The 16,653-nt window shown below is 43.9% G+C and overlaps 1 protein-coding gene across 3 annotated transcripts in view; it reads left to right on the forward strand.

The window, feature by feature from the left end:
• The window catches only part of KMT5B (lysine methyltransferase 5B), a 326,116-nt gene that overhangs the window by 168,564 nt on the left and 140,899 nt on the right, over positions 1-16,653 (forward strand). For all 3 annotated transcript variants that reach the window (XM_069223050.1, XM_069223048.1, XM_069223049.1), the window contains one exon: positions 9,034-9,200. In XM_069223050.1, coding sequence (XP_069079151.1) covers positions 9,034-9,200 — 167 coding nt within the window. The remainder of the gene's footprint in view (positions 1-9,033; positions 9,201-16,653) is intronic.

Below are 16,653 nucleotides of genomic sequence, written 5' to 3' on the forward strand. Positions count from 1 at the left end.
AACAAACAAGGAGGGACACACTCAACACAGTTGTGCCTCCTAACACAAAAAATATGGCATTGGGCGATTCACAACCACATTCGCCTAATAGCACAATTTATTCCAGGGATTCAGAACCAGTTGGCAGACAATCTCTCTCGAGATCACCAACAAACCCACGAATGGGAAATTCACCCCCAAATACTAAAAAAGTACTTCCAAATTTGGGGAACACCTCAAATAGATCTATTTGCAACAAAGGAAAACTCAAAATGCCAAAACTTCGCATCCAGGTACCCACAAGATCAATCCCAAGGCAATGCTCTATGGATGAACTGGTCAGGGATATTTGCGTACGCTTTTCCCCCTCTCCCTCTCCTTCCATATCTAGTAAACAAGTTGAGCCAAAACAAACTCAAACTCATACTGATACCACCAACATGGGCAAGGCAACCTTGGTACACAACACTACTAGACCTTTCAGTAGTACCTCATGTCAAACTACCCAACAAACCAGATCTGTTAACACAACACAAACAACAGATCAGACATCCAAATCCAGCATCTTTGAATCTAGCAATTTGGCTCCTGAAATCCTAGAATTCGGACACTTAGACCTCACACAAGAATGTATGGAGGTCATAAGACAAGCTAGGAAACCTACCACTAGACACTGCTATGCAAATAAGTGGAAAAGATTTGTGTATTACTGCCATAATAATCAAATTCAGCCATTACACGCATCTCCAAAAGATATAGTAAGATATTTACTACATTTGCAAAAATCTAATCTAGCTTTCTCTTCCATAAAGATACATCTCACCGCAATATCAGCTTACCTGCAAATTACTCATTCAACTTCACTATTTAGAATACCAGTCATTAAAGCGTTTATGGAAGGCCTAAAGAGAATTATACCACCAAGAACACCACCTGTTAATTCATGGAACCTCAACATTGTCTTAACAAGACTCATGGGTCCACCTTTCGAGCCCATGCATTCTTGTGAAATGCAATACTTAACGTGGAAAGTTGCATTTTTGATTGCCATCACATCTCTAAGAAGAGTGAGTGAGATTCAAGCATTTACCATACAAGAACCATTTATTCAAATACATAAAAATAAAGTAGTTCTAAGGACAAACCCAATTTTTTTTACCAAAGGTTATCTCACCGTTCCACTTAAATCAAACAGTAGAATTACCAGTGTTCTTCCCACAGCCAGATTCTGTAGCTGAAAGAGCACTACATACATTAGACATCAAAAGAGCACTAATGTACTACATTGACAGAACAAAACTAATTAGAAAAACAAAACAACTATGTTCGATGGCATCTGTCGCTGTAGATACGCATGTTTTGCATAGCTCGCCATCTGGTGTTGGGCCGGAGTGTTACAAGTTGTTTTTCTTCGAAGAAGTCTTTCGAGTCACGGGACCGAGTGACTCCTCCTTTTGTCTCCATTGCGCATGGGCGTCGACTCCATCTTCGATTGGTTTTTTTCCGCCATCGGGTTCGGACGTGTTCCTGTCGCTCCGAGTTTCGGAACGGAAAGATAGCTAATTTCGGAAGATTTTCGTCGGTATTGTTGCGTTCGGGATCGGCGTAGTTAGATTCAACACCGCGTCTAAGATCGAAGAGCTCCGGTGCCCTTCGGGGTAATTTTTTCGATCCCCCGTCGGGGCCTGGTCGGCCCGACCGCGTGCAGAAGAACGCCGATGGAACGGACCCCGTTCCGTTTCTGTCCCAAATGCCACAATAAATACCCCTATACAGACCAACACTTGGTCTGCAACCTGTGCCTGTCACCTGAGCACAGTGAAGACACCTGCGAGGCCTGTTGTGCGTTCCGGTCCCGAAAAACACTCCGAGACCGTCGAGCCAGAAGACTTCAGATGGCGTCCGCGCCGACAGTCCACCGGGAGTTCGAGGAACAAGAAGAGGAGGGAACCTTTTCGATCCAAGAATCGGACTCCGAAGGATTCGACGATACACAAACCGTGAGTAAGACGTCGAAAACCACTCAGAAGAAGATTTACAAGGCCCAGGGGACGCCACTGCCACCAGGCCATGGCTCGACCCATAAATTCGGTGACCGACCGTCGACACCGAAAAAGGCCCAAACAGTGCCGAGATCGTCCGACTCCGGTCGAGACACCGGCACGCAGCCTTCTCGGGACCGAGAAAGTGCTGGAGACAAGCATCGACACCGAGATACCGGTGTAGACACGGCTCGACGCCGAGACAGCGGCACCGAAGAAGATCGACGCCGAGAGGTTTCGGCCCCGAAAAAGAAAAAAGTCACCTCGGAGCCGAAAAAAGATGCAGACAGGGTTTCGGTGCCAAAACAAACTGCAACCGACCCAGTTTCAGGCTCTTATACAGAAGAGCACTCGCTAACCTCCCAAATGCAAAAGCATAGGTTTGAGGAAGAGCTACACTCAACTGATGTAGACCATACGCAAAAGCGTATTTTCATACAGCAGGGGACAGGAAAAATAAGCACCCTTCCCCCTATTAGAAGAAAGAGAAGATTGGAGTTCCAAACTGAACAAACACCACAAACAAAAGTGGTGAAAAAAGTTACCCCACCACCCTCTCCTCCACCTGTGATTAACGTCTCACCAGCACAAACTCCATCACATTCCCCAGCTCACACCACCATGAGCCAGGGTGACCAAGATCAAGACGCATGGGACTTATACGACGCCCCAGTGTCAGATAACAGTCCGGAGGCATACCCTACGAAGCCATCTCCACCAGAGGACAGCACTGCGTATTCTCAAGTGGTGGCTAGAGCAGCACAATTTCACAATGTAAGCCTCCACTCAGAACAGGTCGAGGATGACTTTTTATTCAACACACTCTCCTCCACCCACAGCTCCTACCAAAGCCTGCCTATGCTCCCTGGTATGCTCCGGCACGCAAAAGAAATCTTTAAGGAGCCGGTCAAAAGTAGGGCAATCACACCAAGAGTGGAAAAAAAGTATAAGGCGCCTCCTACAGACCCGGCTTTCATCACTACACAGCTGCCACCAGACTCTGTTGTTGTAGGAGCAGCTAGGAAAAGGGCCAACTCCCACACATCTGGAGATGCACCACCCCCAGATAAAGAAAGCAGCAAGTTCGATGCAGCTGGTAAGAGAGTCGCAGCACAAGCTGCAAACCAGTGGCGCATCGCTAACTCCCAGGCACTACTTGCGCGCTATGACAGAGCCCATTGGGATGAGATGCAACATCTCATTGACCATCTGCCCAAGGACCTACAAAATAGGGCAAAACAAGTGGTTGAGGAGGGACAGACCATTTCCAACAACCAAATCCGCTCCTCCATGGACGCTGCAGATACAGCTGCACGGACAATTAATACATCTGTAACTATCAGAAGGCATGCATGGCTCCGAACGTCTGGATTTAAACCAGAGATTCAGCAAGCGGTTCTCAATATGCCTTTTAACGAAAAAGAACTGTTCGGTCCAGAAGTGGACACAGCGATTGAGAAACTCAAAAAAGACACGGACACTGCTAAAGCCATGGGCGCACTCTACTCCCTGCAGAGCAGAGGGAATTACAGCACATTCCGTAAAACACCCTTTAGAGGGGGGTTTCGGGGTCAGAGCACACAAGCCAGCACCTCACAGGCAACACCGTCCAGTTACCAGGGACAGTACAGAGGAGGTTTTCTGGGACAATATAGAGGAGGGCAATTCCCTAGGAATAGAGGAAAATTTCAAAGCCCCAAAACCCCTACTACTAAGCAGTGACTCACATGTCACTCACCCCCTCCACACAACACCAGTGGGGGGAAGAATAAGTCATTATTACAAGCATGGGAGGAAATCACTACAGACACTTGGGTTCTAGCAATTATCCAACATGGTTATTGCATAGAATTTCTACAATTCCCTCCAAACATACCACCAAAAGCACAAAATTTGACAAAACATCATTCCAATCTCCTGGAGATAGAAGTGCAGGCACTATTGCAAAAGAATGCAATCGAATTAGTGCCAAACACACAAATAAACACAGGAGTTTACTCACTGTACTTTCTGATACCAAAGAAGGACAAAACTCTGAGACCAATCCTAGACCTCAGAATAGTGAACACATTCATCAAATCAGACCACTTTCACATGGTCACACTACAAGAAGTATTACCATTGCTAAAACTACACGACTACATGACAACTTTAGACCTCAAGGACGCGTATTTCCATATACCAATACACCCATCGCACAGGAAATACCTAAGGTTTGTATTCAAAGGAATACATTACCAATTCAAGGTACTGCCTTTCGGATTAACAACCGCACCAAGAGTCTTTACCAAATGTCTAGCGGTAGTCGCTGCACACATCAGAAGGCAGCAAATACATGTGTTCCCATATCTAGACGACTGGCTAATCAAGGCCCATTCGTTAATAGAGTGCTCAAATCACACAAAACAGATCATACAAACCCTCTTCAAACTAGGGTTCACCGTCAACTTCACGAAATCCAACATTCTGCCGTGCAAGGTACAACAATACCTAGGAGCCATAATAGACACAACAAAAGGAGTAGCCACTCCAAGTCCCCAAAGAATTCAAAATTTCAACACCATCATACAACGCATGTATCCAACACAAAAGATACAAGCAAAGATGATATTACAACTCCTAGGCATGATGTCTTCATGCATAGCCATTGTCCCAAACGCAAGACTGCACATGAGGCCCTTACAACAGTGCCTAGCATCACAGTGGTCTCAAGCACAGGGTCATCTTCTAGATCTGGTGTTAATAGACCGCCAAACTTACCTCTCGCTTCTGTGGTGGAACAACATCAATTTAAACAAAGGGCGGCCTTTCCAAGACCCAGTGCCACAATACGTAATAACAACAGATGCTTCCATGACAGGGTGGGGAGCACACCTCGATCAACACAGCATACAAGGACAATGGAACGTACATCAAACAAAACTGCATATAAATCACCTAGAACTTCTAGCAGTTTTTCAAGCACTAAAAGCTTTCCAACCAATAATAGTTCACAAATACATTCTCGTCAAGACAGACAACATGACAACAATGTATTATCTAAACAAGCAAGGGGGGACGCACTCCACGCAGTTAAGCCTGCTAGCACAAAAAATGTGGCATTGGGCAATTCACAACCAAATTCGCCTAATAGCACAATTTATACCAGGGATCCAAAATCAACTCGCAGACAATCTCTCTCGAGATCACCAACAGGTCCACGAATGGGAAATTCACCCCCAAATTCTGAACACCTATTTCAAACTCTGGGGAACACCTCAGATAGACTTGTTTGCGACGAAGGAGAACGCAAAATGCCAAAACTTCGCATCCAGATACCCACACAAACAGTCCCAAGGCAATGCCCTATGGATGAACTGGTCAGGGATATTTGCTTACGCTTTTCCTCCTCTCCCTCTCCTTCCTTACCTGGTAAACAAACTCATTCAAAACAAACTCAAACTCATATTAATAGCACCAACTTGGGCAAGGCAACCCTGGTACACAACGCTGCTAGACCTATCAGTAGTACCCTACATCAAATTGCCCAACAGGCCAGATCTGTTGACACAACACAACCAAAAGATCAGACACCCAGATCCAGCATCGCTGAATCTAGCAATCTGGCTCCTGAAATCCTAGAATTCGGGCACTTACAACTTACCCAAGAATGTATGGAAGTCATAAAGCAAGCCAGAAGGCCATCCACCAGGCACTGCTATGCAAGTAAATGGAAGAGGTTTGTTTGCTACTGCCATATTAATCAAATACAACCATTACACACAACTCCAGAACATGTAGTGGGTTACTTGCTTCACTTACAAAAATCTAACCTGGCTTTCTCTTCCATTAAAATACACCTTGCAGCAATATCTGCATACCTGCAGACTACCTATTCAACTTCCCTATATAAGATACCAGTCATTAAAGCATTCATGGAGGGCCTTAGGAGTATTATACCACCAAGAACACCACCTGTTCCTTCATGGAACCTAAATGTTGTCCTAACTAGACTTATGGGTCCACCTTTTGAACCCATGCACTCCTGCGAAATACAGTTCCTAACCTGGAAGGTTGCATTTCTCATCGCCATTACTTCCCTAAGAAGAGTAAGCGAGATTCAGGCGTTTACAATACAAGAACCTTTTATACAACTACACAAGAATAAGGTCGTCCTAAGGACTAATCCTAAATTTTTGCCAAAGGTTATTTCACCGTTCCATCTAAATCAAACAGTGGAACTTCCAGTGTTCTTTCCACAGCCAGATACCGTAGCTGAAAGGGCACTACATACATTAGATGTCAAAAGAGCATTAATGTATTACATTGACAGAACAAAGAACATCAGAAAGACTAAACAACTATTTATTGCATTTCAAAAACCTCATGCAGGAAACCCAATATCAAAACAAGATATAGCCAGATGGATAGTTAAATGCATCCAAATCTGCTACCTTAAAGCTAAACGACAGCTGCCCATTACACCAAGGGCACACTCAACCAGAAAGAAAGGTGCTACCATGGCCTTTCTAGGAAACATCCCAATGCAAGAAATATGTAAGGCAGCCACATGGTCTACGCCTCACACCAAGCACTACTGTGTAGACGTGTTATCCGCACAACAAGCCACAGTAGGTCAAGCCGTATTAAGAACATTATTTCAAACTACTTCCACTCCTACAGGCTGAGCCACCGCTTTTGGGGAGATAACTGCTTACTAGTCTATGCAAAACATGCGTATCTACAGCGACAGATGCCATCGAACTGAAAATGTCACTTACCCAGTGTACATCTGTTCGTGGCATCAGTCGCTGTAGATTCGCATGTGCCCACCCGCCTCCCCGGGAGCCTGTAGCAGTTTGGAAGTTACCTTCAACTATTTGTATATGTATCATCTCAACCTTAAATAGGTACATACTTAGTCACTCCATTGCATGGGCACTATTACTACAATTCAACTCCTACCTCACCCTCTGCGGGGAAAAACAATCGAAGATGGAGTCGACGCCCATGCGCAATGGAGACAAAAGGAGGAGTCACTCGGTCCTGTGACTCGAAAGACTTCTTCGAAGAAAAACAACTTGTAACACTCCGGCCCAACACCAGATGGCGAGCTATGCAAAACATGCGAATCTACAGCGACTGATGCCACGAACAGATGTACACTGGGTAAGTGACATTTTCATTATTGCCTTTCAAAACCCTCATACAGGAAATCCAATTTCAAAACAAGGCATTGCTAGGTGGATAGTTAAGTGTATTCAAACCTGCTATCTTAAAGCAAAGAGAGAGCTGCCTATTACACCCAAGGCACACTCAACCAGAAAGAAAGGTGCTACCATGGCCTTTCTAGGAAATATTCCGATGAACGAAATATGTAAGGCAGCAACATGGTCTACGCCTCATACATTTACCAAGCACTACTGTGTAGATGTGTTAACTGCACAACAAGCCACAGTAGGTCAAGCTGTACTAAGAACATTATTTCAAACTACTTCAACTCCTACAGGCTGAACCACCGCTTTTGGGGAGATAACTGCTTACTAGTCTATGCACAGCATGTGTATCTGCAGCTACACATGCCATCGAACGGAAAATGTCACTTACCTAGTGTACATCTGTTCGTGGCATTAGTCGCTGCAGATTCACATGCGCCCACCCGCCTCCCCGGGAGCCTGTAGCCGTTTAGAAGTAGATCTTGAACATTTGTACATTTGTAAATATATTACTTTACCTATATTATGTACATACGTATTCATTCCATTGCATGGGCACTATTACTAACATACACAACTCCTACCTCACCCTCTGCGGGGAAAACAATCTTCTAAGATGGAGTCGACGCCCATGCGCAATGGAATCGAAGTGGGAGGAGTCCCTCGGTCTCGTGACTCGAAAAGACTTCTTCGAAGAAAAACAACTTGTAACACTCCGAGCCCAACACCAGATGGCGGACTGTGCACAGCATGTGAATCTGCAGCGACTAATGCCACGAACAGATGTACACTGGGTAAGTGACATTTTCCATATACACATACACACAGTGCAAAGCAAATAGTTAGTAAGCATTCATCACCGGAGGGCCTATCTGGTGCTTCTTCTTTCGCCTGCCAGCAAGTCGTTGACTCCAGTTCGACCACAACGAGAAAGAGAGAAATCTACCTTCATGGGAAATATATCAGGCATTCGACGTCTCAATCCTGATTGAGGTCTCTGAATCTCCCACTGTCGACCTGGGGCTCTTATATACCTTAAACAAGCGAGGAAGGAGATTTCTAGAAAACCCCTCCCACTCAGCAAGAAGTATTAAAAAATGCTGGCTATTTTAAGTCAGTTTTGAAAGAAACTGGTTGGAACTGGCCAGTTTCTCAAGGTGTCTCTCCCAAACCTAAACCGTTCCCTGCTGTACCATAAACATCATTCTAGTACAGCATTGTTATGGTTGAGTCAAATGTTGGGCTACTGAACTGAAGAAAATTGAAGAAGTAAAGCATAATCTGAAGCCTCCTGTCCTGACATAAAATCTTAAGAGGGTGCACTTTCTTTTTCATTTAATTGCATATCCTAAATATCGCCCTGTTATTCTGAACAGGGAAACTATTACTGAAATGTTCATGCACATTTCACCAGAGTCAGGGTAGTGCCTGTGACATTCTCTAGTAAATTAAACATAAAGGGCTGAGAAGGTTATGTGGGCACTCCACATGCATTTTCTTCTCTTAAAGGATCTGTTGTTGTGAAGTCCACCTTTTTCTTGTGGATAGGAGAACCAGGTGCAGAATCATCATAAATGTATCTTAATACTTGTATGTGCCTTCTAATAGTAGCTACTTGGTGCTGTTATTTATGTTTGTGATGTTTAAATGTGAAGAGCTAATACCACTTAGTCTCCCTTAACTAACAAAGTTAAATAATGAGCTCTAAGTGAAATGTTACGTCTCAGACTCTTGGATTCAAATGTTGAGCACTGTTAAAATAAGTAGAATGAGTTTGTATTTAAAACTTTTCTTAATTTATATCGCTCTTCCTATAGGAAACGAAATGACAAAATTGAGTGGCTGGTGGGTTGCATAGCGGAACTTTCTGAAGCAGAGGAAAACATGTTACTCCGTCACGGAGAAAATGATTTCAGTGTCATGTATTCCACAAGGAAGAACTGTGCTCAACTTTGGCTTGGCCCGGCAGCATTTATCAACCATGGTGGGTGATTTAACACTTAATGCACTGTAAGCGCTTTCCAATCTGTCCTCGGTACGGCAGTAGCATTCTTGCTAAAAAATATGAGATAAATGATCTGATGGCACATACTGGCAATCTCCTTCACTTACTTTGAATAAGAAATGGTAGTGTCCAAACAATCCAGATTCCTCACCTTATTTATCCCAACTGTCTTGCGAAAAAGGTGAAAAAGTTCATTAATATTTGGAAGTGGTGATCTTTTTTAATTCTCTCAAAAATTAACATTCTGCTTCCATCTACTGCTGCCTTCTTTTCTTAGCAGGTTGGGAATTGTTTGCAGCTGTTTCTCAACAAGAAACCTGTCTTGTCATAGAGGTTACTAAGTATGAGTATGCGTCAGTAGTGCAGCACAACCATTATGTGAAAAACTGTTCATATTTTTCCACCTTTTAGCAGGATGCAGAGATCAGCATTTTCCATCACCTCACTTTTATTAGATGGCTCTTAGGTAGTTTACTCTTGCATGAAGAGGGATCATTTAGGTTTTTGTCTAATTTTGATCAACCTAATAAATGATTTTGTCTAATATTGATCAACTTAATAAATTGATATTTTCTTCCTTCTGAAGCATGCAATGTTAAAAGCATTGTGCTAATGTCAATGATTTTTCTCTGCTGCAGAGCTCGAGACAGCATTTGTGTCTTGGATTCTCTCATCCGGTACATTCTTAGTAAAAATGATAAAGACTTCTAGTAGCAGATTCCTCACCTTTGAATTCTCCTGAGGCGTTGGACTGGATCCGGAAGATTTTCGTGAGCAGTACCCCTGAGCGCCATAATGTGGTGTCAATCGGCTCCGCGTCTGTCGTCCGCGCCAGATATGATGTCACAGGCCCTATAAAGGTGCCACCGTTGTGCTCTGACATCATCTCTTTTCTTTATGCACCAGCATGCGCTGATCCGAAGAGAGCTGCTCATTAGTCTATTTTTGTCTGGCTCTTTTTAAAAAACATTTTGTCAAGATTTTTTCGAGTTTCTTCACTACTGGTGCTTTGAGGATGTCCCTGCAGTTCCTGCCATTAGGCGATGTCAGTGACAGATCTGCACCTCGTGTGCCTTTAGTGTTTAAGGCCATGCGCTTCATATTTGGGCAGCCTGGCCCCACTGAGGAGCCTTCGTGCCTTGAGGGGTTTTAAGGTCCTCTTTGGGATCTGTGCCTGCAGCTCTGACGCCGAGGGGCACCCAAAGGTCTGGACCGACGCCGGTCGAGACACCTCTACCTTCTCCAGCCCTAGTCTTGACGCGATGCTCCCAGTGCCGTCTACGCCCCCGAGCGGTGGCGACCCCATTGTAATTTAGGACACGGCACCAGATGGGCATCGTACGACGCCGATTGCAACGCTGGTGAGAGCTGTGGCTCCCAGGTCAGATCCTGAGCCTTTTGCTAATGGTCTAGGCCTTGGGGTTGAATGGGAGGGGTCGCTGCACCCTTTAGAATACCAGAACACACAAAAATATATGGACTGGCGTTCAAACTTGGGTGAAGTCAGCGGACTGGATACCTCTCCAGATACTGGCATGCTTTGTCACCCTACCATGGCTACTGGGAGCTTCATATTCAGTGGTGGTGCGAAGAGCAGCTGAGGTCCTGGACCTTGAGTTGTCTTCATTGCCAGTTAGGACTAACCCCCTGACAGAGGTGCTACAACCTGGAGCTTCATCCCTGCTCCAATTCAATGGAACCCTTATAGATGTCCTACTGGGTAACTGGTCCAAACCCAGCACAGGGGCTCCTGGGAACAGGACTATTGCCAGTCGCTGATAGGCCTGTTCCGGGTCACCCAAGTTTTCTGACGCAACACCCCACCCCTTAGAGCTTGGTTATCCAGGCCACCACCTCCCATGGTGTATTCCCTTCCGCATCCCCAGATAGGGAATCCAAGAGGCTAACTACACTTGGGAAGAAGAGGTTTTCTTCTGCCAGCTTGGCATTGTGGTCTGTGAACACCGCCGGTCTTTTGGGCTATTACTCCCATACGCTGTGGGATATTGTTGGGCAAATGCTTTTACAGGTCCAGGAGGAGGCCCTAGCTTTACTTTCCCAAGCAGTGGCTGATGGGAGAGACGCAGTAAAGTTCACAATCTGATGTGGACTGGGCACGACCAACTCACTTGACAGACCGGTCACATCGACAGTGGCCCTGAGGCACCACACCAAGTTGAGAACATCTGGCTTTTCAGGGGATAGCCAAGCCAAACCAATGGGCTTGCCATTTGATGGCACCCTTCTCTTTGGAGAAAAAGCAGACTTGGCTATTGAGTCCTTCAAGGATTCTCATGCTACAGCCAGACCCTTGGGTCTCACGGTGACCCCTCACCCCCCTCAGTCTGCTTTTTGCCCCTTTTGTGGCTATGGAAGGGGCACCCCTCCGTGTCCGTTCCCGTCCAGCCACTGTGTTGTGCATACTGCTCAGCCTTTGCATGGCTGGGGACGGTGGATCCACCAACCTTGTGGATCAGGGTTCCAGCAGTCTGGCCAGGTGTGGCCCCCTCCCCTTCTGCAGCTGCCTCCAAACCATCCTAGTCTGACTCTCCCCCACCAGGGACCAATCGGAGGCAGGATCTGCCATCACCTGCTCCGCAGGCAATCTGTCGCATAAGACACGTGAATTTTGCAGATAGTCCGAAGGGGCTACTCCCTCCCATTCAAGACTACCCCGCCATCCATGCAACCATGCTACGATCGGATGACAGAGGATCACTTGTCACTTCTCCAAGATGAAGTTATGGCTCCCTTGGCCAAGGGAGCTATAGAGAGGGCCCTAACTCCAGGCCCTGTGTTAGCCTCTGTGCACAGCGATGATTTGGTGCTCAGGAGGTTGGACACTGGTCTTTTCCATAGGGCCAGATCCTGCAGCCAACTGCATCTAGAGGTGAGTGACGGGAAGGTTTGTGTGGGGCCTTATTCAAATCTGTGCTGAGTCAGTTGGATATGTTTGTATTGTGTGGTCTCAGTCTGCATTCAAACTCCACTTGGCACAGCCCAAGGCCGCCCACTGAGCAGATGGGTGACCATGGGAGGTGGATGAAGTAGGGACCTTGGGTCATGGATGACCGAATTCTGTGCACAGTGGGCATTGGATATAATAAAGAGGTATGAAGTAAACTATCCAAAAACAGGTATATTTACCGGGAAATTTTGTTTTGTTAAATTATTGTTTCTTCTGGTCAGTCAAGATTAATTCATGTTTTTGTTTAAAACACTAAAACAATTGACGTGAGTTATGGTTACTAAAAAAATAAAAATTCCCTAAAATTGTCCAGTTATTGTGAATGGAGCAAATAGTAACTAACTCCCCTCTATGCGAACCATAATTGAGCTCATTTGCAATCCTCATGACCGTAAAGTATTTGTACCAATAAATAAGAGAACATAGCACCATCATTAAATCACAATGAGACTTTACCATGTAGTTAGAAACTGCCCTGGAGCACTTTGCCTTGACCGAAGCACCTCCTTAAAAAAAGGCTCAACAGTTGTTCTTTCCTACGATTGTCAAGACCTTTTGGCACAGAATGATACTTTTGTCACTCAATGATTTTTGAAGTGAAAAACTGGAACGTTGAGTTGAGAGGAATCTGAAAGCTGCAAAGACCCTGACTGTAAAAGAGCCAGGAAGACACCAAGGCTAGACACACAGCAGAAAACTATTTATATTGACTCAGACCAGGTTCTATTGCTGCTTGTCCCATATGGAAATTTAAAAATTAATAGAAATAAAATCTCTGATTGAACTGAAACAGCTAATGAAGGTGATAATTATGACCCAGTCAGAAAACATATATATCTCAGAAAACAGCTGTGATATAATATTACAAAGGAGGCAGAATAAATGATGTCAGGAAGGGAAGAGGGGATTTTAATTACTGTACATCCTCAATCAAGTGATCTCCTAATGCCAGCGCTAGCCCGCTGCTAGTCTCTCAGCTCCCCACTGTATGAGAAAAGCTGCACATTGTTTACCCTGGATCCTCTGGGTGAATGAAATGTATTGTTTTTATTACCTTGTTAGTGGGTTTGGAAAGATACAGTGCACGAATGCAACGCAAAAAAATAAACTTCTTTAAATACATTTATGCAAATCAGACTCAGTTTGAAAAAAATGGTTGGCTTACATTTGAGGGAATTTTCAAAGGAAATTGAGGCTTTCCGTAGTATATAAAATAGAAAAATCTACACCATCCCACCAATTCAGCCAACCCCACTACCACAGCTCTCTTGACAACACTCAGACAACACGGGTGTAGATGAGAAACATTTGGTAGATTCAATGCCTCCTTCTGAGGACCAATAAAACAGCAAAAAGATACTTGACATGAAAATAGGATGGAAGTGTAGGATGGCTCCTCTCTTGAGCACACACAGTTGAGGCTTCCACACCTGATAACATCCCTGCTTATCATTCTGTCATAGCAAGAGCAACAGTTGTTCATAAACTCTAGCTTTATGTGGAGGAGAATGATTTCCTCATAAAAATAGTTCCAAAGATTGAGGGGAGCACCCAGTTCTTACTGATGCTCAAGGCTATGCCAAAATCCTTTAAAGATACTGTTAAGATAAAGATTGTAATTTGGAGAAGAAATGTAATCATAGTTCCCTATGATTTTATCTTCATCCATGAGTCTGTCTCTCCAGACCCTTAGGCAGTCAAAAGAGCAATTTTGGCCATGTACTGGTTTCACTAGTAGAGATAGTCAGAACATTGACATGGCAGGGACGGCAAGGCAGTGTGGCAATTTTTTTAGCCTTTCTTGCTTTTTAGGGTAGGCATCAAAAAGAGGAAATGGAGGAGAATAGTGCAATCTCCCTGAGGCTCGCAGAAAGAGTGCAAAGGACATAATTGGGAAAGTCTGGGTTACTTCCAAAACCAACATAGGTGTGTCTTGGTTGCTGCAGGTACAGTCTCCAGGCAAGTCGATACAACTATTTTTAAAGACGCTATACCTGATTTCCGATTCCCGAATTGTGGGCAGACCTCAAACACCAACAAATAGGCCTACTGTTTGGTTGCCAGCACAATTATTTTTTAAATGGTGCAGACACTGTTAAAGACATTGAAGTCATCCAGCATCAACAACGTAAAACAGGTTTTTAGAGGTTGAAAAACTACGTGCTCCAGAGGCAGGTCCAAACATTGCAGGGCAACCCTACCTCTAGCAACAAGAAGTCAAGAGCAATACCTTAGGGGAATTTACATGACAACAGCCACAGCAAGGCCGGAGGTGGCCAAGATAAAGGTACCTCTGCCACCAAACATTCACCTTTCTTTCATTCCCCCGACCACACAACACCTGTCTGGGGAAAACTGGGGTTATACCTACCTCACTAGGAGTCAGTCTTGGATCAGTGAGTAATATCCACAATCATCCACTACTGTTTGTTGGAACTTCACACCACTTTTCCAACCCACACCTACCGCCTCCTCAAGGACTCCACCATAATGTTCCTGAAGTGAGAGGGTCAAAATGGGAGCAGGGGGTCTGAATGCCAAAAGATCAGTTAGCAGAATTGGTTACTGGAACTAGAAAGCACTCGCCTAAGAGACCTGGATGAAGAGACCTCAGGCAAGCTAGACAGTACAGTAGCAGTAAATAAGCATAGTGACTGATGAAGTGAAAATCTATCCATGCGGAGGCAAAGTTTAATATACCGGGACAGCTGGTGAGCTAATTAGTGCTTCGTACTCTCTGTAGACCTGGTTTTTAGTTTGAGCATAAATGTTCGGCCTCATGTATACTTTTAGTATACTTCTTATGTCTTAAAGCTATTTAATTTGTTGGCGGCAGTGTCCATTATCAATTCTTGCTCGCGCTAGTGATCAGTTCTGCCTTTTTTCTCCCTCCTTTTTTCCTGTTTCAGAGCAGTGACCAACAACTGTATTATTCCACTCTGGTTTATTTATCTGTTGCTGTGGTGGACTTTTTTTGTTATTTCTTTATTGCTGCCTTTTCACTGTGGGTGTTTTAGGGTAGTAGTTGCCTGTTTTATTGAAACATTCCCTTCTTCCCACCTCCTCCAATGTCAGTGACATTTGTTTTGGCTTTATTCCAGTGCTGTCGTAGTTTACCTCTGGCTCCTAAAATAAGCTTATTTTACAAAAGAAACACACAGTTGTTTAGCTCACTGCTCACAAAAGCCACAATATGCCCATATTTGTAGAATGTAGCTAAACCTAGAAGCAATGATGTGAAACTTGCTTTGCCTAGTAGAATCTCTCTACAGGGCCCCTCCCTGCCAGTATTCAGGACATCGCACACAGGGCATTGCTTATCTCCTTTATTGGGGTGATAAATCTTCTCAGTCTACTCTGCTATTGTTAACTTCATTAGAACTTTGTTGAAATGCGAGGCAAGAACTCTTGCAAGATATTTTATTCTGTTAAATAAAAAGAAAATACTTTTCCAGCCTTATTTCCTAATTTCTGTTCAGACGTTTCTGATATCAGTAGCCACCAGTGATCACCAAAACATGTCAGTAAAAGACAAAATTATGAGACGGGGTTGACCAATTTATGTGGCAAGAAAAGTCCAGTTCTGAGTTTACAATGCCGTTAGCTCGAACTCAAGAAAATGCGAGACCTATTGCTTACAAATGCTTGTTAGTTCTGCTTAGACAGTGTAGCTGTCTGTTTACTTCTTGTTATGGGACTTTCTCACCTCATGCTGTTGATTGTTTGGGGTATAATTCTACTGCTTATGGAGTTGCTTTCGTGCAATGCACGATACAGTGAACCATCATTCATTAAATTTTTTATCATATATTATTTGTACACTGGAAGCAGTCATTTTCTTACCACTCTAGCAAGATTTTCTTTAATATTTTGGCCAGACCTATTGGCTTTGCCAAAGCTTGGTCTTATTTGCATTCATGGAGGACATGGATGCCTTTTTTAAAAAAGTTTATGAACAAATGCATTTTTTATGCTTGTCTAAACATTATGTAACATACAAATCATAAATGATCAAACCTGTAAGATATCGGTTGTTTACAATGAAGTAAAATGATCTTCCACCATGTCAGCGTTTTTTTGATGTAATTGTGGCAGCCAGTTGGGAATTTTTATTGAAGACTGTACCACAAATTCCTCGTTATCAACTTCAAAACCCAGATATTACTTCAAAAAGATTTATCTATTAAGAGCACTTTATTCCAGACCATCGCATCCTACCTTGATCTTGTCAGATATACTTGAATGATTCATCTCCCATAGCTGATTGTGTATGTATCATCTCCTGTTATTAGGCAATTACTGAAATCATTTTCAACAAGCATTGGCAAAGCCACTGGGTTTGACATTTGTTTGGTGCATGAAGACATGCATGCAGTATCTAGGCACATAGAGCATACACTTATGCACATATGTAAACAACTTAAGCTTAAGCCTCTAGACTTAAAACACTAAAGAGTTCGATCT

The sequence above is a fragment of the Pleurodeles waltl genome, chromosome 3_1, assembly GCF_031143425.1.
Source record: "Pleurodeles waltl isolate 20211129_DDA chromosome 3_1, aPleWal1.hap1.20221129, whole genome shotgun sequence".
Taxonomy (NCBI): Eukaryota; Metazoa; Chordata; class Amphibia; order Caudata; family Salamandridae; genus Pleurodeles; species Pleurodeles waltl.